This window comes from Zonotrichia albicollis, chromosome Z (assembly GCF_047830755.1).
Source record: "Zonotrichia albicollis isolate bZonAlb1 chromosome Z, bZonAlb1.hap1, whole genome shotgun sequence".
Taxonomy (NCBI): Eukaryota; Metazoa; Chordata; class Aves; order Passeriformes; family Passerellidae; genus Zonotrichia; species Zonotrichia albicollis.
This window is the reverse complement of record NC_133860.1, coordinates 65,880,821-65,908,772: the sequence shown is the minus strand read 5'-3', so window position 1 is coordinate 65,908,772 and position 27,952 is coordinate 65,880,821. Positions and strand designations below refer to the sequence as shown.

The 27,952-nt window shown below is 45.6% G+C and overlaps 2 protein-coding genes across 7 annotated transcripts in view; one reads left to right on the top strand and one right to left on the bottom strand.

Moving 5' to 3' along the window:
- Positions 1-227: 227 nt before the first annotated feature.
- On the bottom strand, positions 228-24,457 carry TBC1D2 (TBC1 domain family member 2). Of its 6 annotated transcripts, none has more exons than XM_074532525.1 (14): positions 24,278-24,457; positions 18,793-19,280; positions 18,017-18,149; positions 17,002-17,143; positions 14,633-14,757; positions 13,866-14,050; positions 11,751-12,137; positions 10,813-10,923; positions 7,938-8,125; positions 6,245-6,715; positions 4,989-5,109; positions 2,864-3,049; positions 2,111-2,232; positions 228-1,448 (listed from the first exon to the last, which is right to left on the bottom strand). In XM_074532525.1, exons 2-14 carry the CDS (start codon positions 19,198-19,200, stop codon positions 1,247-1,249), a joined length of 2,781 nt encoding a protein of 926 aa, XP_074388626.1. In that variant the 5' UTR covers positions 19,201-19,280; positions 24,278-24,457; the 3' UTR covers positions 228-1,246. The 6 variants fall into 6 exon arrangements, with proteins under 6 accessions (XP_074388626.1, XP_074388628.1, XP_005492762.1 ...); XM_074532527.1 differs by lacking the exon at positions 24,278-24,457 and adding an exon at positions 21,487-21,622; XM_005492705.4 differs by lacking the exon at positions 24,278-24,457 and adding an exon at positions 20,985-21,460.
- Positions 23,917-27,952, top strand: part of ELP1 (elongator acetyltransferase complex subunit 1) — a 37,392-nt gene continuing 33,356 nt past the window's right edge. The window contains exons 1-2 of the mRNA XM_074532524.1: positions 23,917-24,175; positions 25,201-25,353. Coding sequence (XP_074388625.1) covers positions 24,026-24,175; positions 25,201-25,353 — 303 coding nt within the window. The 5' untranslated portion in view covers positions 23,917-24,025. The remainder of the gene's footprint in view (positions 24,176-25,200; positions 25,354-27,952) is intronic.

Here is a 27,952-nt window from a genome sequence, read left to right as displayed (position 1 = left end):
GTCTAATAATACATGTTTCAAACGTCTTTATTATTAAACATAAGGCCAAGTCAGGAGGAAAGATTTTTAAGCTGTTGCAGAAAGCTCTAGGAAACAAAATCATGAGTAAGCTTTTAATTTGCATGGTCTTGATTTAGAAGATAATATCTGTAACAACAGCAAAATTCTGTGTGCACTCGTGAACATAAGAGTATAAATAAATTAGATTAGCAATATCTTCTGTGGAGAAAAACCTTCTGCCTTTTAGACTTTTCTATATACAAGGCATACTTTTAGAATGAACTCTTTTTTTTTTTGAGATACTGTAGTAGGCTTCCAGTAACATTTTCTTCTCATCCCACGCTTTTAATGTGTGCAGCTCTCAGTGACCTTCAGGGGGATCTATCCACTCGTCTCAAAACTTCACTTCCACTTTGATTACTTCTCTGCTGTGTGGTTGGTGCCTCCACAGCTCTCTCCCATCTCAGTCTTCTATAATGTATTGAAACTGGCTGACTTGTCCAGTGAGGTGGACCATGTGTCTCAGGTGAATAGGTAACATTTCCCCTAGAGTCTGTCATCTTGGCTACAGCCCGTGGGGCTGAGAATACTGTAGGCTATGAATTTCTCCCATTCCTTCCTCTACAAGCACTGACAACTTGAAGGGTTGGGTTATCAACCACCAGATATTTAAAGAAGGCATAAGCCACTTGGATTCAAGATCAGTCTAAAACATAGAGCAGAGCCTCCTTGTAGCAGGGTCTGCTGCATACTGTCAGTGCCAGCACTGCAGGCACACCTGGAGTAATACACCACTCAGCAGGAAAGTGGGGCAGCAGGATCTGGCATTGTGTTTAGGTAACGATGAAGTGTTCTTGGTTCATTATCTCTGGAGATTTTACTTGTAGGTAAAGATCTCATTCAAGCCTCCATCAGAAAATGTATAAAAGCCCTGCTAGATCTTTTGCATCATGTCAGTTCCTGTCATGACACCACAATTGATATTTCTTCTGCACCCTCAGCTGTAATCCTGAACTGCACAGGACACGATAGGCTAAATGGGGAGGAATAAAGAAGAGGATTAAACTCCTCAGACACCATCCAATCCATTATAAATCTGACTTCATATGGTCCATAACTACAGCCTTGCTTATTGGGGCAGATGATCTCCTGTGACCACACTTCCCCCTCTGGTCCACTTCTTACTGACAGTTGCTACTGATGACCTTCTGCAGTATGGGAGGGAAGTGATGACGAATTCTTTTCGTTAGCTCTCTTCCTCCTCTTCACTAACAACCTCCTCCAGGTCCTGAGGTCCCTGCTCTGCTCTCTCTTTCACATAGGCTGCCTTGATCTGTTGAAGTTCACACAGCTCTGCCTCCAGCTCTTCTCTGTGCATTGACCGACGGTTCCTCAGCAGTTTCATGGGGAAGGGGTTTAAGTCATTGAAGGCAATGTTCATCAGTTTCCTACAATAGAAAGGACAGCTGTGGTCAACTTATTTACTGGCTGGTAACACATGGTAGCAGATACACCAGGAGCATTCCGGGATATTAAAGAGTAGGGCCACAGACTTCAGCTCTCTGAGCTAAGTCACCAAGCAGCCGAGTCTTAAAGGAATTCTTTCCCACACAAACACCAACTCAAGCAGTACTTCACATCCACGTATACCATCCCACCTTTGAAGATATCAGTGTGTAGCCATCATTTAGGAGACAATGAATCAGATGCCAATTCTGATGGCCTGTCAGGGAGGGATATTCCTGATGTAGAGCTTTTCTGATCACAGAAATCTTCATCTCAGAGACATGTTGCCCTTCAAGATCATGGGTTGTGCTGTGATCCCAAATACCCCAACTACAGCTGAGAGAAATCCAGCAATCACTAGCACAAGTACCAGCTGCTACAAGAAGACTGACCCAGACTTTGTGGCTTGCTCTGCTGTAGCATGCCTTTGCTTGAGCCAAAAAGATTTTAAATAATACAATGAAGGGAAAGTCAAAAAGATCCATGTGCCACAGACCTATCAATATATTTGTGTCTCTCTTAATAAACTAGTTACAACTCCTGTTAAGCTGACCCAACAGGCAAGCAAGTACAAATACAGAATGGAAGCTTGTCTCAGTCCTACCTGCCGTCCGTGATCATCCTCGTGAAGAAGCGTAGGTACTGGTAGATCTCCACACTGTCATGAATTCTTAGGATTTCCTCCTCATTGTATTTAAAAATTGCAAGAGCATAGCGGAAAATGACCTGGAGGGTTTAAAGGTATTTGAGTAGATAAAGTTTTAAGTAACTTCAGGTCCAGGCCATCCTGTAGAAAGATGGTGTTGGGCACATAGCACTGCAGTACAGACTAGATCCAGGGTTACTCCTGCTCTCAATAGTATGTTCTAGGGCAGGCCTAAAGGAGTACAGAGCTAATCTCAAGAGAACGACCATCTGTTAGCTAAATTGCAACCCCAGAGAATACCAGGCTCTACAAAAATACCCCACAGGGGTTTCACAAGGGTTCTGCAGTTCTCCCTATGCACAGGGACAGTGCAGGACTCACATTTTCAGACGTCTTTCTTATGCTCCCTTTATCTGTAATACTTTAGTTGTGTCACAGAGTAGGAGACACCATGGCCTATCAGAGAGATGTTTTGCAGTACAACTATCCACTAAAAAGTACCGAGTGCACAGAATCAGAGACTAGGTCTCCCTACTAGGAGCAAGTACATAGAAAACAGGGGCTTGGAGACATCAAGGCATGCCACCAAACAGGCAGGATAGGCCAAAGCAGTTCAGCCTCACATATCTTTGACATATGTGTATGCCCATCACCCTGTCACTATGCCACAGAGGTGGTACAGAGGAATGAAGGCCTAACTGAGAGCTGCACCTTAGTTCCTTCATACAAGAAGGCATCCCACACTCGCAGGAGGATGTCGCTGACCAGGCTGTCCACAAAGGCCACCAGAAACCAGTTGAAGGTGATGAGTGAGACATCAATGTAATACTGTTCAAAATGAGCCATGAGGCGAGGCAGCTTCTCGGACAGGAAGTCTTTGAAGACTCTCTGATCTACCTAAAATTGACAAAAAAGAAAACAATGAAGTCTTATTCAAGAGCAGTCTTGCTCTTAGAGGAGAGGAGTGGTGCAACAGGACAATGGCCCTTGCATCTCAGGGTCATCACTGGTGCTGCCTTATAGTGAACCACACCCTAGGAGGAGTAAAGCATCCTTTGTTTCAAACTCACTGAGCAGTGCACTTGTATGTGGCATCCAGAGCAAGGCATGGAGCTGAAATGAGGCCAAGATATAGGCAGAGAAATACACATTCTTCTCAAGCAAAGTCATATTCCTTGCCAATCTCAAAGTCAACAAGGAAAATCTGACACATCTTCCTGCATTGGTCTTACTGGGATTTTCTGTGATACCATGAGCATGCAATTGAATGACAGGCATTAAAACCTGCTCAGGTCTGAATGACTCTACATGGCCCAACAGACTGAACACCTTGAATACCTCTGACTTTGCAAGAGGAACCTGATTTTCTCACTTAAGCTTCTCTTTGTGGTCTGAGTACTGTCTGTGCTTTGCTTCTGGTTGCATGAGCCAGAACACAGAAATGCAGTCAGTGAGATCCTTGAAAGGTTTCATATCAGCAGAGCCATGCTTTCTGGAGGGTAAGTGCTGAAGAGCCCTCATGTTCAGGGCTTCCCTCTGCCATATCATATTAAATGCCCCAGCTGTATCAGCGCACTTAGCTGTGGCACAGGGGTACAAACTATACAGGTAATAAGCTTTGTCTTCTAAATTTGCAATTTTAAGTTTTCCAGCCAACTCAGTTTATCAAGCCAACCCACAAAGCATCACCTTAGATGTTCCTCTTTATTTGGGTCTTGGCTAGACTTTCAGATACCAACCATGAGGTCAGAAGTTCTTTCTAAAGAAGACTTTCAGCTGACAGTGTTTTCTCACCAAATGTAGGCATATTTCAGTCTGTCATATTTTCCCTGTCAGTCTCTAGTTGTTCTGTATTGAGTGCTGTCTATTAAATCCCACAGCTAACACAGCCTCCTCTGGAGAGACATTTTGCCATCTTCAAAGTGATATAACTGTTTCCCCAGTCTGTGAGTTGGCCTCTCCATTACCTCACCACTGTCCCAGTAAATGTTAGTCAACAAATTCACTGGTATCAGTCACTCTCAGCTACTGACTCTTGAAGCCTCCTCTATTGTGGGCCCACAGATAAAAACAAACCTTTATTTCTCTGAAAGGACCACACATAACAGAGACACCAAGTAAGGTTTACCAGACCAGGCACTGACAGGTATGAGTGGTATGGGCACACAATTACAATTCCATTTAATTATATGAGAGTTAGCTTATCTCAGTCTGCCTGGGAGGACAGAGTATATCTGACACAAAACACACTGAAAACTTTGAAATCCAGTGATTTTGAATCAGGTGGATAAGCTATTTGCAGCACAACAGCTGAAATCAAAAGGTCAGAATCTTTTCTGATGTGCAGAGAGCCCCACAGTGAGAACTAACCCCATGCTTGATCATGAACTGAGGCAAGTAATGTGAATATAAAAATATCAGCATTTTCTTCTACATGTACATGGAACACCAAAGAGTGCAGCTTCAAAAACTGGAGAGCTGCAAAGTGGTCCCTTCCTCATATTCAGTCTATACATACCAGAATTTGCTGCTTCAACTCTATTAAAACTTCTTTAAAATAAGTAACTGTGCAATTAATGGGGCACTTTCCTTCTGACTAATGTGATTTCATTTTATTACCTCATTTCCTAGAGCTGGTGACTAATTTTGCTGCTCTGTGTGAATGTAACAATTTTGTACTCTCAAGTCTCCCATGCCTCTGCAATGGAAGGGATTGTGAGGTGCTATCACTATCCTGTGAGAAATCAAACACACAGCAGGTTGACTACTCACTTTTAAATCTTTACTTCACATCACTGTATGAGAGTCCAAGCAGATGTGAGGGTGCTCAGCTCACCTGTGATGTTATTAGTGTTTCACTGTAGTAATCTGCGGGCATTAGGTTCTCCACAATATAAACTAGACACCAGAAAGCACTTTCCTCATCTTCTAGGACCAAAAGAGCAACAGCTGCCAATCTGTGATGGACAAGACATGGTGAGAGTATTCAGTACTGCAGGAGGAGTCATCAACACAGGAACTGAAGAATACAAGAGGTCTTTTTGCATGTCTCCAGCTCCATCGGTATCCAAAATATCAAATGAGGCAGGAAAGCCAGACAGAGGCAAGCGATTTGTTTCTGAAGGAACCACAGGGATGTGATCTTCTTTCCCATGTGGCTCTGTCAGAACATATGGAACTGATGTGACAAAGAGAGGTTTCCCAGCTAATGGAATGCTCTGTAGATCTGCTGAAATTAGTAGTGTGCTGATTTAGGCTATTTCAATACAAGAAAGAGGTCACACAGAGGTACTTCATATTATGTGATATAGTTAATCTCTCCATACATTCTTTACAGCCCTGACCTCTTTCAGCTGTGACTTACTGCCTTTTAGACAGATTAAAAAGATGATGTCTTTTATTAAGGGCTCTCTGGAGGAAAGCTGCTATCGTCTTTCTGAGGATCATCCAAAGATCATTAGGAATAAATAGCTTATGCACATCTGCCTCATGTAAAAAGGTCCAACTAGAAATTCCCTTCTTACAGCTAACACCTACTGCCTTTTCTACTGGCAGCACAATTCTAGGAAATTTAGGTTCATCTTTCCTTTAGCCTTCTTTGGGAAGTGAAAGAAACTTTTATATTCTCTGAATCTTCTCTTTTCCAGACAGAACAACCATGGTTTCCTCAGTCTCTCTTTGCGTCATTTGCTGCAACTCCCTTGCATGTTAACACTTCCCAACATTTCCTCCAACTGTTCTCAGCAAAAAAGGGAATCACCAGGGTGGTGTTCTGCTTTACTACTTTACATTATTACTTAAAAATTCAGCCCCAGCCTTGTGGTGTTATTCTGGGACTACTTCACTCCTCCTCCTATAGCTGCTCTTTCCCATTCTGTAGCTATAGAGATGCCATGCAAGTGCATCCTGCTGCTTTCTGGATGCCAGTTACAACACTGGATGAAAAATAAGTCACCAAATGCAGAATTCTGCAATTAAATACCTACGGCTAGGACAGAACTGTAGAGAGGCAAGAGCCTGAGGCTGCTGGAATCACAGCCTAGAGTATGTGTCTACACCTTTTCAGCGCCATCTCATGAAGAAGCAGCATACCTGTTCAGTCCCTGGCAGTATCCAATGGCAGGATTGTGCCAGGAGAATGCCAATAACACCCTCCGGAGCCTGGGAATGAGCTGGGAGGTGGGAGAGGAGAAATGCTTGTTGTTGGTCAGTGTGCGGGGCAGGTCAAGCTCAATCTGGCGGCAGGCTGGGTGCTCGGTGCTCCTGCTCTGCTCCAGCAGCCACTGGTAGTGGCCAGGCGCTGGGCTGCAGTGCCGGCTGACCATCCACCGCCACACCCGCTGCCGGTGCTCCACTGGGATGCCACTTCGGATCAGACTCTTCAGCTCGGCACAGGGGTTCAGCTCGCCAATGCTGTTCCATCTGTCACGGAGGGGCTTCTCCACTATTTCCTGGCTCCGCAGTTTGTTGGACTTTATCTCAAGGGCTTGAATTTTGGCCAGGAGTTTCCAGTCCTCAATTTCATAGTCAGGTACAGTCATAAATCCATACTCATCATACTCACTGGAGGGACACAAGGTAGTGTTTAGTTCAAATGACAGTGCTGGTACCTGTGTCAAGGACACTTACATCCCAGATGCAGCCTGCTGCCAGGCTCACGTTACCCATACCAGAGCACAAGTACTTGTAGGTGGGCACACCCTATCCCCTGCCTTTCCAGGCTGCACTGAGATCTGAGAAATGCTCCTTAGGCCTCAACTTCACTTTGTTGTGCTGTCACTTAATATTGGGTTTTTCTGATACCCTTGCTAGGGATTTTTTTTAAAGTGATCTCAAACACTCATTTGTAACAGTACTCCTTCACTTCTCTGCATGTGACTGCCTACCTCAGAGCCTTAAAGACAAATGAGAACCTGCAGCACTGGCATACACACACCAACTCAAGTGTAACTTTGCTCTGAGCTGCAGACCAACCTCATCAGACCCCTCATCAGCCCCTAAAGAAATACTGAGCTCACCCTGTATACCTTCTCCCTACCCTGTCCCAATGCAGAGACAGTTCTGTAGGAGAAGACTGGAAAGACTTTGGGGCATGAGATCAAAGAACAGAGATCCACAGTTCCTTCTGGTGTCTCCTTGTACAAAATGCAAATCTCTTACTCATCAGAACACACCAAGAGTACAGATAGTACAGCTTGTCAAGGTTTGTGCACCATCTGTCCACAAGGTGGGAAGCTTATAAGGTCTTGATAAAGAGACCTAGGGGGGGTCTCCTCTTGTGGATGCCAGCCTGGTCAGGGAGAGAGAAACGGCAATTGTTTCTCACGGTGGTTTGTGAGAATTTTAAGGAATTGTAGGAATGTGATAACTTGTTAGTATAAACAATCTGCAGGTGGTGTTTTTCCACTTTGTTTTCCTATTCTTCTCAAGAATGATGTGTAACTAGCCAATCAAGTAGAATGTATTGTATCGGTCTATATAAACTGAAAAATCCTTTGTAATAAAGCTTCTTTTTCTCCTTTTGCAATCGGGTCTCTCGTCTGTTCTTGTGTCATTCTCAGCTCAAGGGTGACATCATCTCCAAAGCTACATGGAGAACCTGTGAGACTGACCAAACAGATAAAACGGGAACTGCTACAGAACAGGGGCCCCCACTGTGCAGGAAGGCATAGACACAAATGTAGGCCCTGCTACAGGATGTTGTTAGATGTATCTTGCCTGCACACTTCCCTTTGCAGACAGGCTTCTACAAAGCTGTGAACATCCCCATGCTCTCAGCTCTTACCTTACAGGGTTCAAGTTAAAACCTTCTTCCGCTTCTTCCTTCACATCCCACTGGAGAGCTTCCTGGATGAGGTTCTTCACCAATTCAGCATGCGAGCTGGGCAGACCAGGCACAGCCTCCTGCAGCTTTCTCAAGACTGTCAAGTATTTGCTCTCCATCTGGCAGTTTCTTGCTTGCAGGCAGGCACACTGTTGGAGAAACAAGAAGGAAAGGGCTCGCTCAGTGGTAGTCCTTCCTGTGTTGCCACTGCTCTCTACTGGCCTGGTCTGCACATAAAGTAAAGACTTCTGCAGAGTAAAGCCCCAGGAAACACATTTAGTAGTTTTCCACAATCAGTGCAATTGCAGCCATGAATGAATCACCATGGTCTATGAACAAGCACAAGCTGCAGTAGCTAGCATGCAACAGAAATTGCTTGAGTGGGAGACCTACTACATCATCACCTACTTTAACTACTGCATTGCGTCAGTAGATGGCCACACCCCACCAGCTCAACTGAGGACACAGTCAAAGAGCCAGCTCTGCATCTGAGTTCTCTGCTGTCTTTTCCCCTCATCCTCAGACAAGTTCTCTACACCACATTGAGCTGTGTCCTGATAAAACATACAACTCCAGAGACTGAGCTGTAAGTATAGCATTTTCAAGACACATGGTAGCACCACAGACTAGGTGACCACATGCCCCTCAGCATCCTCAGTCCCATGGCACTGGTACACATCATTTCTCATGCATAGAAAACCCAACTGAGATCAAACAATAGGACAGTACTTGTCACCACCTTAGTCCTGCTCACAGAAAGCAAAAAAATGACTAAGGATTATTAATGCACTCTACAAGTGGGGAGCTGAGGCCACACAGGTGACAAGACTCACCCAGTGTCTCACAGGAAGCTCAGTGAAGACTCCTGTTCAGTGGGATGCAAAAGTTGAAAACAAGAACAAAACAGAGAGAATTACGTTGCATATAGAGGGGACAGAAAGCAGCATGGTTTCTTTCATATTACCACTTTAGTCAGCATTTTACCTCACAGAGCATCCTAGGCTCATGTGATAACTTCCTTTTTGAAGGTTATGGCAGTGTCAGGATGAAAGGGCAGTAAGTTAGGAGGAAGGCAGTGCTTCAAAGAACTAGAAAGCAAACAGACCAAAGAATGGCAATAACACTCCAAAAGCAAGTTTTTGCCCTGTCCCAGAAGTCATGACTGAAGACGTACCTGTAATGGCACACTCGCCCATCACATGGCCCTAAGGCCATATTATGATCTCAGAAATGCTTGTTAGGCCTCAGTCTTGATGAACAGCACCTGGGCTAAGCTCTTGTGCTTCTCAGAAATATTGTCTGCTCCCAGGAATTGGTGCTAATGAGCTTTGGTTTTTAACAAACACCACTGGAAACTTATCTTTCTTGCAAACTCAAGTGGAGGAACATTTTTGTCATCAAATTTTCAAAAGTTACCAATTGCAGCCAGGATAGTAAATTACTATGACCAAAGGCAATTCTCTTATGAATGTATAAACAGTGGTCCCAAGTTGAGACCCTCTGAGCTCTTCTGGACCACAGTGTGCTGTGATCACCAACCTCCCTCTGAGTCTTTGAGTAGGGCCTCTCAGAGCCAGAGAATTCTCAGGTTTGCTGTGGAGCACCAGTGCCAAACAATGATGACAAAGCCTGGGCCCATGTCCCCACTCGTCCATTTGGCCTGCTGAGAAAATGCAGACATTTGACATGAGCACTTCACTGAGCTGGAGGGAGAATTTTCACAGGTGCCTTGTATGTACTCTGGGTCTGTGTGAATACATTACAGAAAATGTACCTAAAATCTTAGATTCTCAAGTATTTTAGGTTAGTAAGTTAGGCCTATAAATGAGCTACTGTTGTGATTGCAGTAAATTCCATAGCATCTTTTGTAAATTGTTTAAATTCAGCCATTGTTTAAGTGTGGTTAACTTTAAGTGTGTTAAAATCTTTAGGTCCAAACTATTGTTCAAGTCCGGAGCTAAGTTTTGCACAGGAGTCCACACTGAACCTTGTGGCTCAGTGGGAGGGCCACCCTTATTCCTTTTATGCTAAAGCTTTCCCATCCTTACCCATTTCCATCCCCAGCTTCCGCATAGACTTTTAACTGATTTTTAGGTTAGTACTATTTTATCTTTGTGTGCTTTAACCATCTAGTAAGTAGTAGAGTGAATCTTGGCAATGAGCTTTGCCATGCTTTCACTTCAATATTGAACCTGCTATGCCTAACCTTTACCAGTGATTCTTTAAGCAATCTAAGACACTCATTCACAACAATACCTTAAAACCCAGGGAAGTAAATCCTAGGCAAACCCACAAAACAAATGCTGGCACACAGCCCCAGCCTTGAGAGTCATTCAGAACCAGAAAATAGGATTAGACAAGTCTGAGAGTAACCAGGTTTTTCACACTTATAAAGCTAGAAATAAAATACAACTTAGGAAAACATAAGAACTCCGGTCTAACTGCAGGACTTCACCATGCTGCCACCTAGTAATGTCAAGTCCAGCAAAGAAACCAAGACTAGATGGAGTCAGGACTCGATCTGTCAGCTCTCAGGAAATTTTTCTGATTGCCTTCACATGGTTGCTTTTTTATTTGTATAGCTGAAATGCAGAAATTTGGGTTAAGCTTCAGCAGCTTTAAGACTAATCTTCACAGGCATTTTACTTCTGTTGAAGAATTAAAATTATCATGTCTAATTTGGGAACAATACAAAGCAGTAAAGAGGTCACACTAAAAAAAAACACAAGAAAGCTTATTCCTTGTGGATCAAAATCTATTCTGGTGCGATGGAAGAGAAACTTTGAAAATAAATTAGTAACAGCTCACACCAAGGAAAAAGGTCACTTGGCCTTACCTTCATCAGGAGAGCTTTTTCATTTTCAGCAACGCTTGTCCAGAGTCGAGTAACCTGGTGGATCTCAGAATTGAGAAACTGGTTCTGGGTTTTGTAGGCATCAATATCATCCTGTCATGAAGCAAAACAGTGACACAAGGAGAGATCTTGAGGGACTTAAAATCCTTCACGTTTCAGGGACATCAGATTAAGTTAATGACAATAAAATATCTCAAAAATTCTGTGTGCTGAGGAGTAGACAGGACTCCCTAGTACAAATATTACCTACAAAGGAAATCAAGGCACAATACTGTCTTGCATCAACAAGACACCTGAAAATGCTAAATGTATATACGTACTTAAAAACACTGAAGAGCTGCAGACCATATAAAGCCACGGATTCACTTCAGATTAAGAATATATGTGTTTTGTTTGATTGATTGGTTTAATTTTGGTTGGTATCTTTTTTTTTTTTTTTAATATGAAACAAATCTCAGTCCCATGCCTGGCAGGAAAAATGAACACTCTCCACAGAAAGTGGCTCTTTTGGCAATTCTCCACCTCACACTAACCTATAATTACAGCTGTGCACATACAACAGCCTGCATCTGAAAGAACCAAGATGTACTGGGAAACTGCAAGACAGAAACATAGAAAAACAAATTAAGCGAAGGCAGCAAGTCAGGCTGCAGCTGTGAAACAAAAGAAAGAAAATAAAGTGACAGGCACTGAATTATAACAGAAAGTCAAACAAAACAGGCTCTAGGCTGAATCTGAAACTGACCCAGATGCTTTTTAGGACCCTATTGGCACCAGGTGAGCCTCTTCCAGCCTTCCTCTCATTTGGGAAGGGATGGAGCAACCAGCAGAAGTATATTCTGTGCTTACTGCAATGAACATCCCCCACTGAACCTGACGGCATAAAAATGGACCCAAAAGACCTGTGCCATCTCACACACCTTCAGATGCTCAATCTCCTCCTGCTGCTTATACAATGTCTCTACAGTGATAGTGTTGGCTTCTTGCAGGGGGTCAGAGAGCTCTCGGGCCATCTGTTCTGTCAAGGTCATGATGACTTCTTGTTTGGCATGGTTCTTCTCCATCAGAAGCTGCACATGTTCCTTGAGCTCCTGGATATGGCTGTCTCTCAAAGTCAGTATCTGCTCCAGTTCCTTCTTTTCTTGTTCAAGAGCTTCCAGTCGACTTGTCAGATCTGCAATTTGTCTCACTTTGTGGCGCACCAGCTCCAGCCTGTCCTTGTCTTCTGTTGCAGTGAGATACATGTTAGATACTCGCTTCTCCTGCTGGGCTGCCTCCAGAGCTTTGTGGAGAAGTTTGACTAGTTCCTGGAAAGGGAATGCAAAACCATTACATCACTGTGCTGTCCAGGGCAATGGCATTATGGACAGCACAGACCCAAAAGTGAAATATCTTGAAATTGCCTCCTTTCAGAAGGAAAAGAAAAGCAGAAATCTTGAATCCACCGTGACACCACTGTGAGATGTTCTGCTCCCAGAGCCGGGCCTGTGTCCTAGGTTGACTATATGATGCTTTTATCCCCAAACATCTGCTCTGTTTATGCTGAATAATAAGTTTTGCACCTTTAAGACTTGTTCCAGAGAGTGAAATGGGGAGAGAAGAAGCGCAGACTTTGTTTTCAGACACTGCACTCACTCCTCCACTGGACTGTTGTTGTCTGCGGATGGACAGACAGCGGGACAGAGCTCTCCTTTGTGTTTTAGTTAGTTTTAGCTAGCTGAGGCAAAGAAGTTCCCTGGACTGTGGGTTTTTTTCCCTTTTCTTTGGAGCTGTTTAAACCTGCTCTGGACTGAACACCCAGCAGAGCATCAGCAGCTGCACTTGGGGCCCACCGGGACGGGACGGGCCTGCGACATTTCCAGAGCCCGAGGGACTGATCAGAGACTGAGTGAGCTGAGCTGCAACCCAGGGAGGGACTTTCTCAGTTTTGGAGCATCATCTCTTTTGGAGCGGTAAGGGGTTTTATTGTTTAATATTGTTTCGGTTTTATTGTTCAATAAACAGGTTTTTTCCACTTTTCTCCAAGGAGGTATTTTCTCCTGGACCAGTTGGGGTGGGAGGGGCTGATTGGATCTGCTTTCCTAGAGGAACCCCTTTGGGGGTTCTCTCCCAAATTTGCCCTGAACCAGGACAGCCTGAAAGGTCTCTGTGGCAGTTCACAGATGACTTGACATGGATTGGCAGCAAAAAAGCTGTTGCCCACACTGTCTGAATTCTGGCTTTCCTACAGTCATTCTTGGGAGGCCCAGCAGAGAACAACGAGATCTGGTCAGCAGTGTGGTAAAATGGGAGGGAAATAATGCAGTCCGCAACTACCTGTGCTACCAGAATGAAACTGCAGTATCCATTTTAACCTTCCTTCTGACAGAGTCCTCCCTCACTCTATCCTGCATGAAGGCATGAAACCTTGCCTCACAACACCTTGCTGATTCAGGCTCTGCCATCTCAGACACTTAAGAAAGCAAATCAAGGATGCAACTGACTGCCCAGCATGGGACTTGGCTCTCCTGCCTCTTTGGCTGGAAGAGCTACCAGCATCATTAGCAGAGAACCTGGCATTGCTCCATGCTTTGAAGAACAGTTTCATTCATGAGAGACAGCCCTTACAGTGGCCCGTGCCCTGACTTCTTATAGTTAAATCACACCTTAAAGGTGGGTCACTGTTCAAAAAGAATGATCTGGGGTTAACATCATGACCCCACCTGGCAGTTCTCACCAGTGTCACAGTACCCATTCAGGACTGAACTTATCAAGCAACAGAGATGCAGAAGAAAGATAACAGCAGAGTACACTTGAATTTGTTTTACCTCGCTCTTACACCTACTGCACTTCCTAGAAAGAGCTGAAGGTCTTCTTTTGTGCTGGGCACACTTAGGCACACAATAAGGTGGTAACACCAGGAGCTTCAGCTGGTCTCCAGTTACTGCCTGATGAGCACTTCTCAGTGCTTCTATCACACCAATGTGTAAGGGAGTCCCTGAGCCCAGCCTCAGGGCCCTGACCCTTAGAAATAGCAGTGTCTTCACCACACTCACCTTCTGTGACTTGACTTCCTCTGTGAGCGTCAGAATCTGTTGCTGAAGGACACTCACTTTATCCACTGAGTTCTTCTCCCTTAACAATTCTTCAGAGCCTGGGAAGCCACTGTTCATCCACCTGGCCTTCCTAATCCAGTTCAGCCTGGGCCCCATCCTCCCATCTTCCAGGGTCCCTTCTTTAACTGAGGGGAGATACATTTAATTTAGACAGAATTGCTCTTTTACTATGGACTCCCATGTCTTGCTGTGGGAACTCAACAGTTCCACAGAGAAGGCTGACATACAGGACACGGAAAATTGACCCACAGGATTGGATCCAATGCCCACAATAAACAAAGTTGTGATGGTTTATGGTACCTGCTAACCCACCTTGCACCCTGCTCATGAATCTGGCCCACAGGAAATGGAAGTCACCACCATGGAAAGGTATGCATCCAGTAGAGCTGCCACACTTAGCATGTGGCTGTGCAGCAATTATACTTCTACCTCAAAGAAATAAATCTGGTGGATTTTATTTGTTTGGGGTTGATTTGGTGGGGTTTTTTTGGTTTTTTTTTAGCTTCTGCAGAAAGTTCCAGAGGTAGGAGATAGATGGAACCTGAAGCAGAGCCAGAAGAGTCAATCTTGTGGCAACACAGGAAGAGACTTGAGACAATGTAACAAAGGTTCATATCCCTTGAAAACTTGTTACCATCTCACTTCCATTCCTGCTAATCCCTGCTAAAATGCATCCCAGTCAGCTGACACAGCTCAGTAACAATCACCTGCGCCTTCTGCCTCTTGCTCCTCATCCACATTCTCAGGATGCTCTTGGAATTCATCAAAGCTAAAGACATTCCCGTTGCTCCCCCAGAGCTGCTTGGAGCCACAAATATTGTAGACAGTGTTTCTGAAACAAGAAGAGATCAAGACAGCCTAGTGAACAGAAGTCATGATCACTGAAGCCAGCCAGTGCATATTCAAATTATTCAATTCCTTATCTCCTCTTACTTCTCACCTCTCCTCCCAAAACTTATCTCCTTCATGTACTGAGAAAATTAACTTTTTATAGAATTGGTAGATTTGAGGACAGCAAGGTTGTAACCAGTGTAAACCAGGAAAATGCCACAGAATCAGTACAGCACAGCCACGTCAAATCAGATAATCTTTCCCCATGCACTTGAGCCCTATACATCAGATCAAAGAGAGGATCAAAGGCAACAGTAAACCAACCACATCCTTCCCTCTCCCCTTCACTTCCTTCATCCATCCCTATCCTTAGTTCACTGCAGAAATCCCCAGGTACCAAGAAAGGCTGCCAAGAGAAGATCAGTTACCTACAACACAGCCAGAACTGGGACAAATTATCACATTTGGAGTAGCCATAGGTCCTGTGCTCTGAACATTTAATAAATAACCTTGCCAAAGGTTATTTACAAAGTCATAAACTAAAATGTAGGAAAGAGTTTCAGGAACAAAAAACTGCAGTCATACCCAGGAACAGTTTGTTACAACTGCTGCTATCAGATATTGCCAGAAGCACTAAGATGACTTGATAGAATCATGGGGAACTACAAAAGTACAAGTAGTTTGTGTAAAACCTGTACCAGAAAACATGCAAACAAGTCTTTTTCTTCTCCTCATGCACCGTCCTTCAGCTAAAACAGAAAACAAGTCCCTGGTTTTGAGATCTATAAAAGACTCAGTCTTTGCTGCTTTCCTAACTGTAAATGAAGCTGCCATTTAGATACCATTATTCTTTTGCCTTGCTACTGGAAGGCTCCAGAGCAGAAGAACAGAGACATTGCTGACCTTGGAGAACATACTGGTGTGTAAGACTAGCAGACCTTCAGTCCCTGTAGTCTGCAGTTACTACTCATCCAATGCAATTTTCCTACTTTTCCCTATCTAATGCTGCACTGTTTTCTCCATGAGTCTATAGCAGCTCAGGGATCCAGGTGTGCTATGCTCATGAAGACCCAGCCTGATAGTGATAGAGCCTGGAGAAATGTTTACTGAACAAAGGGAGCAATACAACTTGAAGCTGGAAAGAGACAATTGTTACCTAAGCTCATGCTTGAGTAAAAGCACAACACGGGAGCAGGGGCCAAGGATATGTTTGTGTTATTTTTAATCAATGCAAATAGGAAAGAATGCATAGCCTGAAAAATAGAACAGCTGACGTTGAGGAACTACAAATGTACAAGTAGTTCGTGTAAAACCTGTACCAGAAAGTATGCATACAGGTTTTTTCCTTCTCATCCTGTGCTGTCCTTCAGCTAAAACAAAACAAGTCTCTTGAGATCTATAAAAAACTCAGTGTCTGCTGTTTTCCTGACTGTAGATGAAGCTGCTAACATGAAACACTGATCTCATGGAGGATCTTTCTTCATACAAGCATCAGATTGTAGCTGCAGCGGTGGTAAAAAAACTACAGGCAACTTCCACACCAACAATATTTGGCAGGTGCCTGGCTGCTTACCACACCTACGGCCACTTACTCATTTTTTATGATGTGAAAATTAGTGTCTAGAAAACACTTAAAGAGATACTGATGAAGTTGCCTTTGTGAAACTGTAACTGCCCCAAACTAGTAACTTTTAACCTGATGGGGCTATCCATTGCAACAGAAGCAGGCAGTAGGAATACTAAGACCCTTGAAACTCAGCAAGCAAGAGCAAGTTGTGCAGTCAGGCCACGTTACAGGCTCAAGCGCCTTTTCCCTGGACTTCCTGCTTTGGAGAATACACTACATTCAATGTCCTTTGAAACTACTGAAAAGAGCTAATGAGCTTCTCTGTACCTACTGAGTACAGCTGAACCTGATCATGCGCTCTTCCAAGATCGCTGTGCAGGTGTGTCATACTAGGCATGAAAAGCACTGACTACACTGAAGAAAACTTAGTCAAGTCCTAGGTCTGCTACCAGGATCTTTGCTAAGAGAACTAGATTATGTGAAATGCATCAGAACAGGGGGATATGAAAGACCCACCTGCAGGAAGTTTACTTTGGCCTGGACTAGCCTCTGAAAAGGTACTTCATGGTTCTCCCACCTAGGCAAGAGTCCCATTTCACACAATACATGACAGGCAAAGAAGGCACACAGTGGCTGGCCAGCATGTCAACTGCACTGCAGTTTTCTTCATGCACTTACTGTATCTCTGTCCAAGGGTGCTTAAGGGAGATGTTCTGCAAAGCAGTAGATGTTTGGGGTGCAGGCAAAGATGCTGCCTTTAAACCCACTGCTTCTGTTGGTGTTTTCACAAGAGGCAGAAAGTCTTCATTGTCAACTACATCTGTAAAAACAAAACGGGACACAAAAGCAAATAAGCAAGGCAGAATTCCATTGGACTTTGGGTCCTTCATGTAACCTGACAGCCACAACAGCTTATACAACAGATACACATTACATGTTCAAGTTGTCAAGGACAGTGGGGTAGGCTTCCTTAATTTTAGGTTAAATTACATAAGTTTCCATGTACAAACAGAATTATTTACTCAAGGATAATCAAGTGATTTCAACCATATATATGAGCATGACTAACATTAAACAATCAAACTTTAATGGCCCAAAGGTATAAGGAAGGAGAATTTTGCTGTTCTCTTCCCACATGCCAAACCACATTTGATAGTTTTAATGTGCAGATAACACTCTGCAAGAACAGTTTGTTACCAAATTTTTGCCTGCTGTAGCAAGATGCCAGAACCTTTCACAGCAGACACTAACTAGGGAGGGGATTATTTGTTTCAAACCAAATGTGCATCTAGTCATTACTGAACAGGTGGATACCCTGATTGTGCCCTCCCCTGATCCACTGACCTGTGTACTACCATTTCTAGGAATGGGCATCTTCAGCCCACTGCTTCCTTGCTTGAAATTTCAGAGGCCTTACAGCAGTGATACATTAAATATGTGCATTTCACACGTGTGAGGAAAATCAAGATGATCACAAGACACCTGAAAATCCCCAAATATATGCTGTGGATTAGGAGGCAGCTTTCTCACTTTTATACATAATAAGGCAGAAGTGTCAAACATTGGCCAAGTACTGATAGCTGGCACCTGCATTTAAAAGCCTGACCAAAACTTCTACCACTTCCAGATGAGGAACACCATTCATCACCAGGGGGCTGAAAGCAAAAGAAAGGCTAACATGTGCAACACCTACTTGTTCTTCCAGCCAGAGGTTCATTCACAAGCTGGGAGCTGCCCACAGGAAATCTGCTCTGAGTGTTGCAAAATTCCCAACGTCTCATTTGCAGCTGCTGCAGCCAGTACATCATTGCTTGTTTGCTGATTGCCTAACAAAACAGGAAAGGCAGGGGAATCATCTCATCAACACAAGACACAGCCTGAGGAGATGACCACCACTTTCCGGCACAAGTCAGCAGGAGAAAAGGTCAGCTGTATCAAGCCTATCCGTAGTTGTATCTGTTGTATCTGTATCCTCTGGTCCTAACACTGATTTGGGAGGACAGAGGAAATTTTTAGTATGGCCTTAAGGGGTAGAATCTCAGTGGACCACTGACCTAATTTTAAATGTGGTTTCGTTTATTATGGTCAAAGACTAAGCAGAAATTTCTCAACTGTTTTAGACAGGAAGCTTCCCCAGAGCTTTTTAACAATTACTTACACAGAAATAAAAGTCTAGCAAAGAATCCTCCTGGAACAACCATTTTAGACAGAAGAGTTAATTTCTGTTCTGTAAATGACATATGGACTGCAGGACTCCTCAATTAGTTTAATTTGGCACACAGTTCCACTTTTATTCCTACTATTAAACAACAGCCATCTCACAGGTAAGGAGTCCCAGACTTGCCAAAACAACGCAAGTAATTTAGGTCCAAGTGGTAGCAATCTAAGCTACAAGGACTCATATGAAACTCAAGCTAAAAGATACCTGAGCTACAAATATGTCTATCCTGACTGAGAATTTTTCATTACCTTCAAAGTAAAAGCTCTGCTTGGTGTTCTGATCTCAAAAACTCCTTCCCCATTCTCCATTTTGCAGTCAAAGCTGGCACTGGAGAGATCAATAGACCCCAAAGGATTAATGTCCTGAGCAGTTCTGTAGTACAGTAAGCGACACTTGTTTTCATCGTAAAAGAACCAGCGAGACTTCCAGGTCTTGATTGGCCCCTTGATGCCCAACTTATTTAAATAACCACAGAGTTTTTTTCTGGATGTTTCTGTGCTGGTTTTCACCGGTACATTTTCCAGTTCTCTGGGAGAAGGAAGTATGTCTTCCTCTCTTGCTGAGGTTCCATTGCTGCTGTTAGTGTCTGGATCTGACTCCACTAAACTGCCTGGAGCAGCAAGCATACATGCTCTGCTTTCTGGTCCTTTCTTCATCCCTTTAAGGAAATAGGTTGAAACAGGATACTCTCTAGGTAAATAAGCCAATCCCAATTATATCATCACTGTTACAGAACCTGCAGACAACAAAAAACGGAAGGAATAAGTTCAGGTCTGCCGCATGACATAAAAACACTTTCTAGCTTTCAAACTACCCAGCCAAGGTCTCCAACTCTGCTTTTGGTCATTGCTCCCTGCCCTCCTCTGCTCCAATGACCTCTAATACCTGTTTTCTCCCTTTTTTTTCCTAAATTAAGCTGGACTAGCAGCCAAGAAACAGTACCTTAATCTCTTGTGAGAAAAATAAGTACAGCCTATGGGCATACCAAATCCATAGCAATAACCAGGTCATTCAGTACTTAATGTTAAGGAGCAGCTGAAGAAAGCATGGCAAGATAACAAGATCTGCAGGTAGGCACATAGTCAGGCCAAGGACTTGCAGGTAAGTGTGTCCTGGTATTTGCACTGAATGTTCAACTAATATTTTAAACCATGGCATCTGGAGAAAAATACAGCATTATGCAGCATCCTTATGAATAATTTGTGTCAGCTGACTATAGTTGTTAAAATGCCTGCATGTTACGTGTTAGTTCCTCATCCAGTAGAGCGGATTCATATGATAAATTATGCACCAGAGAAAGTAATTCTGTGGCATTGCAAAAGAGACTTGGTTGCCTTAGTGACCAAAGTAACCACCTGGGTCCCAGAAGTGTAAAAGAAAAAGATAAAATTCAGGCTGGAGGAGATCTTTGTAAATCTCAAGTTCAGCTTATCTCTCAGATATAAAAGCTGTAGACAGCTTTTATAATTTACCCATTCAGGTAATTTTTTTGTTATGCAAAGATGGCAATTTTGCCATGTCTCTGAGCACTTTTTCAAGTGCTTAACCACATGACAGATGTGATTTTTTGCTCAGAGTGGCAGATACCCACAGCTCCTGTATAAAGAAAGCTAAAAACACTCCAGCAAAGTATCTATAAATAATTTCTTGCATTTTTTGAAACTTCAGTTCCAGACACTAACATAGCTGAAGCAAATATGCCAGCAAATAAATTGCTGCAGTGTTAAGTTAGTGTGAATCCAACTGCAGACACAAAACTATTCAACCCAACATCCAGCTGTATGGCAACATGTCAGTGAGATAATACAATGGAGCACACTGAGATGTTTCCCAAGCTGATCTTTTTCCTCTGCTCTTAGGAACAACTTGTCCTCATGACTGAAAGAAGGTTTATGCATCCTGGCACTGGCTAAGCCCCAACACGTTTATTGCTGCCCCCTCCTGTTCCCACATTAGCTTTACAGACAGCTATCAATAATGTTCACTCTTTGTGAAAAGCTACTTAAATTCTTTTAGTTCACTCCCATACACCGTGGATCATAGTTGTGAACACATTCACAAACACCAACAACAACCACTCCTTCAGAAGGTGTTGCCTCAACTACACCTCTGAAACACACAAAAAAACCTTCATTTCCAAGCTAGTTTTGCTTGTCATAAAGGAAATATCATCAGGAGGAACAAACACTTTCAACTTTCCCAAACAGACGCTGAGGCTTTTATGTCAGCACCAGTGTAAGTATCTTCTCTACGCTCTGCAGATTCCATCACGCTTCTACTTCTTGCCAGTGTGATGGTCCATGGGTCCACACCATGAACAGGACCAAGCAAGCACTTTATGTAATTTAATTTAGGTTATTTAGTAAGCATTAGGTACAAGAAACAAGTTAAAAGGAATCATGTCAGAGCTGCATTCAAAGATCTCTAGATAAGACCTCACCTCCTTAAGGGAAGTAATGAGGAGCTCCTGGAAGTCACCGTCTCCTGGCACAGAGCTATTGCTGCAAGCACAACCAAGTAGGTACCCACAGCCTCCAACAAATCCAACACCAACAGAAAAGCAGCGTTTGTCCCAGGTTTTCTTCGATCCAGTTAAGATATATTTAGCCAAAAGCTGCCCCGACACTGACTCACCAATGAAAACGGATCAGGGTGGACCCCGCAAAAACCTTTCCGGAGCTGCGATCAGCGCAAGGCAGCCCCCACGGCCACTCCCCGCGCCTCCCGCAGCGCCGCAGAGGCGCCTCCCAGCCCAGCTGCGCCGCGCGGGGCACCAGCGCCGGCGGCCGGAGCCTGGCACGGGGCTGGCCTGAGCCTGGCACCGCTCGTACCAGCACCGGCCGCGGCGGGGGGGCATCCGAGCCGCTCGCCGAGAGGGGATTTTGCGAGGGTGGGGAGCCCCGCGGGAACAGCCCCGCCGGGAGCAGCCCCGCCGGGAATACCTGCGGTGGCCGCCGCCCCGCGCTTCCTGCCGGGCCGGTCTGCGGCGGTGGCGGCGGGGCGGGGCCCCGGGACAGCGGCGGGGACGCGGCGGCGGAGCGGGAGAGCAGCGGGGCGGGGGACGTCAGCTGCAGCCGCGGGAAAAATATCAACAACAACAACAATATAGGGCATTTCAGACGGGTTTCGGGAAGAAAGTGATTCATCAGGGTGATGAGACCCACGGAAGGCAAGCAAGCAGAGAGGGACAGCTCGTTGGCTAGACGGGACCAGCAAGTGCCATCTGCCATGGGGCACTTCTCTCCAGAGCTGCAAAACCACCGGGTGGTGGATGCAGAGCCTGCGAGAGGCACGGCTGTGCAGTCAGCTAGGGCAACTCAGCTCAGTGAAGCACATTTCACAGGGTAAAAACAGTGGTAAATTGGTGAGTTGGGACACTGGAGGCTGATAGGATCAAGCTGCACCAAAGGAAAAAGCCTCTGGAAAAGATACTGCAAGGAACAGGGGTGTCAGACCACCCTAATGAAACAGTGTAGGTCCTGGGGGGACAGAGGACGAGACATGCAGCACAGGCAGGTTCACATGCTCTCTGACAACTGCCTTTCCTCCTACCAGTGCAGCCTGGCACTGCTGGCATTGGCAGCTGCTGTACTGGCCTGGGAAAGCACTTCCTATGCCTTTATCCCAAAAATAAGGAGTCTGGAAGGCTTTAATTTTCCTGGTGTGCAGTGATAGCTGTGCCTTTTCCACTGGTCTCAGAAAAGCTTTCTCTGAGTTTAGAAAGTGTTGCTGAGTTTTATCACTGACTTTAGCTAAGTTTAGTACCCGGAACAGCAAAAAGCAGACCTGTCCAGGTGTGGCCCATCTTTCCACTGGCCTAAACTGCCAAATGGTGGAGCACATAAAGCTGATTACAGCATGCAAAATTTACAGATTGCCATAGACAAAAACAATTTGTCTCAAATTTGTCTTTTCTTGGTATTTGGCCAGTAGACTGGACTACAGGATCACACAGAATCACAGAATTGTTAGGGTTGGAAAGGATCTCTGGAGACCATCTAGTCCAACCCTCCCTGCCAAGGAAGGATCACCTAGAGTAGAATGCATTGAAGCAGGATTTTGGTATCTCTGGAGAGGGAAACTCCACAATCTCCCTGGGCAGCCTATTCCTGTGCTCTGCCAACTTCAACATAAAGAAATTCTTCCTCATGCTGAGGTGAAAGTTCTTGTGTTTTAGTTTATGGCCATTGCTTCTCATCCTGTCATTGGGCACCACTGAAAAGAATCTGGCATCATCTTCTTGTCACCTGCCTTTGAAATATTTGGATATATTGATGAGATCCCCTCTCAGTCTTTTCTGGACTGAATAGGCCCAGGTCCCACAGTCTGTCATAAGAAAGAAGCTCCAGGCCCCAAATTATGTTTGTCTCCACTGGACCTTCTCCAATAGCTCCCTGTCTTTTTAAAACATCATCAGTACTGTCTGTCTGAGGCTAGCTCCACTAGGAAAAGAGGGAAGTGTGAAGGGCATAACTGATTGCACAAAGTCCTTCTTTCCCCTGAAGGCTGAACTACCTTCTCCCTCTCAGCCACACCTGGAGGGAGATGGCAGAGTGTGACAGAAGCAGTGGCATTAGGACAGCACTAACCTATGTGAAGGCTGGCCTGGGAAGCCTCAGCTGGGGTGCTTCAGCTGGCTAGTGCCCAAATGGCTCCAAAAGAATCATCCTGCTCATACTTACACACTGTCATCTTATACACTATCACTGGCAAGGCGGCACATCAAGTGCTGTGTCCAGTTCTTGGCTGCTCACTTTAAAAAAGACATTGATGTGCTGGACGTTTGGAAAAGAGAACAAGGCTCATGAAAGGACCAGAAAATGTCTTATGAGAACTAGCTTAGGGAGCTGGGATTGTTTAGTGTCCTGAAGAGGAGGCTCAGGGCTGACCCCATTGCTCTCTAAAACTCCCTGAAGGGGGGGTGCAGTGAGCTGGAAGTCAGTCTCTCCTGCTGGGCCTGCAGTGAGAGGACAAGAGGAAATGGCCTCAATCTGAAAGACGGGAGATTCAGATTAGGTATTAGTAAAAAATATTATCATTGTCAGAGTGGTCAGACATTGGAATAGGTTTCCCTGGGAGGCGGTGGAGTCCCCCATCCCTTTTGTTTAAGCTTCTGGATCTGGAAATGTAGTTTAAGAGTTACAGTGGCAGTGTCGGGTGGATGGTTGGACTGGGTGACCTTAAAGCTCTCCCCCAGACTCGGTAATTCTGTTATTTGGGCAGGCTCACAGGGAGCTGGGCTCCTGAGGACTCGCCGCGCTGCATTTGCCGCCTCAAGCGGGGCGGCTCGCGGCTCCGGGCCCGGCGCTCCGGCACGGCCCCTGACGGAAGGAGAGGCCGCGCTCCGCCCTGCGAGTGCGACACCGCGCACGGCGCCTGCGCCCGCCCGCCCACGCTGCGCGACATGGCGGCGCTGTGAGGCGGTCCCGGTGCCTGCCGTCCCTCGCTGCCCGGCCTCATCGCTCGCTCCCTCCCTCCGCCATGAGGAACCTGCGGCTGCTGCGGGCCGGCGGGTGCCGCTCCGCCGCCGCCACGGGCACCCCGCGGTGCTTCTGCCTCGGCGCCGAGCCCGGCGCGGTTCTCGTGGGCTCCCAGTACGGGCTGGTGGAACTGCGCGCCGGCGGGGACTCGGTGAGGGCCGCGGCTGCGGGGCAGGGTTCTGGTGCTTGCCGGCGTGTTGGGGTCGGCTGTGGTTGCAAAGCCTCCGCCAGCGGCAGCTCGCCGGGAGCTCACCTGTCTCCTAATGCGGCTCCCCCTTCCTGGCGGTGTCTGCGCGGTCCTGGACCCTTCCGCTGCTCCCCGCTGCCGCTTGCTGCTGTCTCACGGTGCCGTGGAAACCGCTGCACTGTGATCTCCGTGGCTGAAGAGGCTTTGTGTGCCTCTAAAATACTCTATCTGCCTTTTTAAGAGCGTGGCTGTGTTAGACGCGTCATTCGTGTGGTTTAGTCTTAAGCACGACGTGACGAATAGTTGCATCCAGACGGAACCAAGCGCAGGCAAAGAGGTGGTGAAGAGTACAAGTGGAAACTTTGTAAACTTTGCACTAGGGAGGAAAACACGCCGACATACCGCTAAAATAATAGAATGCTATTGTGTCATTAATTCCTGTTAGAGCTGTGTTGCTTTCTTCTCAGTGTGCAGCTCTGAGGCATCTAATTCCTTCAGTACATTCAATTCTGAAATTAAGTGACAAAAAAACTTTGGAGCTTTCCAGGGATTTAATTTTCAAAGATTGCTGTACCTTAACCATCCAAATGATTTTTCTTACAAATTATTTTTTATGCTGTGTCTAGTAGTCTGCATGTCCCCTTATGAGCAGTGGGACACTTTAAGCAGCTACCCATGCAATTCTTAATGTTGATACTGTGGTGAAACGTGAAAAGGGTATTGAAAGATGTTTAGCAGGGCAAATTGGAAGTTGTGTATTGTTTGTTCCCATATTTGGGGTTTCTCATTTTCTTCTATCACTTTAGCCGTAAGTGGAGATAAGTTCTTGCGAGTTGGCTTTTTTCTGGTGCCATTCACACTTCTACTGTGTAGTGCTTTGTGTCACTGCAGTAGGATGGAATATACCTATGTCTTTTACACTGTCATTTCTGCAAAAATCCCAGGGAGGTGATGTATAATTAGTAAGCCATTGACCTTTCTGTATCAAGGTGTCAAGAGAAATTTCCCTGACTGTGGATGGGTTCTTGCCTGAGGATGGAAGTGGCTACATCGTGGGTGTTGAAGATCTTCCAGAGCAGGAGAGTGTGTGTGTTGCTACAGCAGCTGGAGACATCCTACTGTGCAATCTGAGCACAGAGCAGGTAACATGGCAGGAAAGACTCAACTGTAGTGAGGAAATTTGGAGGAAAGTGTAACATTTAAAATTTCTTCAGTGGTCAGTTGTACACTCATTGCATACTGAGCTGTGGCTAGTTTCCATTCTGTTTCCATTCAGACAAACTGATGGTAGCCTTGGGAATGACTAAAGACAGAATATATACTCTGTAAAATAACTTGAATTGAAATGATGGTTGTCCTGGTTTAGGACAAATTAGGGGAAATCTCCAAGAGGGAGCCCCCCAGAACAAAACAAACCTCCAACCACCCCTCCCCCAACACCGGGTTCGGGAAGGAATTTCTCGGAGGAGCAAAGTGGAAAACAAAACCTATTTATTTACAAGTAACAAAAGAACACTCCCCAACACAAGAAAAGAAAAGGGACCAGACTGTGTTGTGGAGGGCGCCGAATCTTCTCTAGCAGGCTTCGGGTTTCCTGGAGCTCGCAGGTCAGAATCCGCAGAATCCGGAGCCGGTCCAGTATCTTCAGGGGAGGGTAAGAAAGAGAGAGAGAGAACAAAAGAAAAAGGAAAAAAAAAAAAAAAAAAAAAGCGCAAAAGCAAAAAGCAAGCAAGCAAGCAAGCAGCTAGCAAAAGCCAAGCAGCCAAAGCCAAAAGCCAAAAGTGCCTGGTCACACCCCCCCCCCCCCCCTCCTCTCTTCCCCATCCCGCCACAGCCAGACTGCCGGGGGGGGGGGGGGGTGGGGGAAAAGGCACAGCTGCCAGACATAACACACGATATTGGGATAAAGGCTGTCACCCCACGACACTCCACCCCTTATCCCATATCGTGAACATACAACAAAAAACATTCATTTCACTTACTCACACCTTTTGACACTTACGCATTCCTCTCATCTTACTTGCTCAAACCTTTGACACTTACAGTTTCCTTCTGTCTCACATTCAACAAACAATGACAGTCATATATGAGTCTCATCCCACAATCAGGTCTCCCTGGGGTACACACCGTGTTGTTCCATCTTTCTGCATTATCCACCATGTATTACCTGGTCCTTGAGCAAAGACAATCCCACGGATGGGTTTGTCTGTACTCGAGGCAGGGTTGATCCATACTGTCTTTCCCAACAAACCTCTGACATGGGCCACTGGGGCTTTATCCCCATCTACTATATTAAGGAGCTCAGACTGAGCAGGACCCGCTCGGTTGGTGGAACCTCGAGTGTTAACTAACCAGGTAGCCTTTGCCAAATGCTGCTCCCAGTTTTTTAAAGACCCCCCTCCCAATGCCTTTAAGGTGGTTTTTAACAATCCATTGTACCTTTCCACCTTCCCTGCAGCTGGTGCATGATAGGGGATATGGTATACCCACTCGATGCCATGTTCCCTAGCCCAAGTATTAATAAGATTGTTTTTAAAATGAGTTCCATTATCCGACTCAATTCTTTCGGGAGTACCGTGCCTCCAAAGGACCTGCTTCTCAAGGCCCAAGATAGTGTTACGGGCTGTAGCATGGGACACAGGGTAGGTTTCCAACCATCCTGTGGTGGCTTCTACCATGGTTAGTACATAGCGCTTGACCTGGCGTGTCTGGGGCAGTGTGATGTAATCAATCTGCCAGGCCTCCCCGTATTTGTACTTAGACCACCGCCCCCCATACCAGAGGGGCTTCAGTCGCTTGGCCTGCTTAATGGCAGCGCACGTCTCACAGTCACGAATAACCTGAGAGATACTGTCCATGGTTAGATCCACCCCTCGGTCTCGTGCCCACTTATAGGTGGCATCTCTACCCTGGTGGCCTGAGGCATCGTGGGCCCATCGTGCTAAGAATAACTCTCCCTTATGCTCCCAGTCGAGATCTATCTTCAACTCCCCTATCTTTGCAGCCTGATGTACTTGCTGGTTGTTTTGCTGCTCTTCATTAGCTCTACTTCTGGGGACATGGGCATCTACATGGCGAACCTTCACAGGTAACTTCTCTAACCGAGTAGCGATATCCTTCCACTCTTCCGCAGCCCAAATTGGTTTTCCTCTGCGCTGCCAGTTGGCCTCTTTCCATCTCTTCAGCCATCCCCATAGAGCGTTGGCTGCCATCCAAGAATCGGTATACAAATAGAGCCTTGGCCACCTCTCTCTCTCTGCAATACCTAGGGCCAGTTGAATAGCTTTGATTTCAGCAAATTGACTGGATTCACCCTCTCCTTCAGTAGCCTCTGCAACCCGTCGAGTGGGACTCCATACAGCTGCTTTCCACCTCCGTTTCATCCCTATGACACGACAAGAACCATCAGTGAATAGGGCGTAACGTGTTTCTTCTACTGGCAACTGATTGTATGGCGGAGCTTCCTCAACCCGGGTCACTGGCTCTTGCTCCTCATCTGCGACACTAAAGCTTTCACCTTCGGGCCAATTTGTAATTATTTCTAGAATCCCAGGGCGATTTAACTTCCCAATCCGAGCGCGCTGCGTAATGAGGGCAATCCACTTACTCCAAGTAGCACTGGTGGCATGGTGGGTAGAGGGAACCTTTCCTCTGAACATCCATCCCAGCACCGGTAGTCGGGGTGCCAGAAGGAGTTGTGCCTCTGTACCAATCACCTCTGAGGCGGCTTGGACTCCTTCA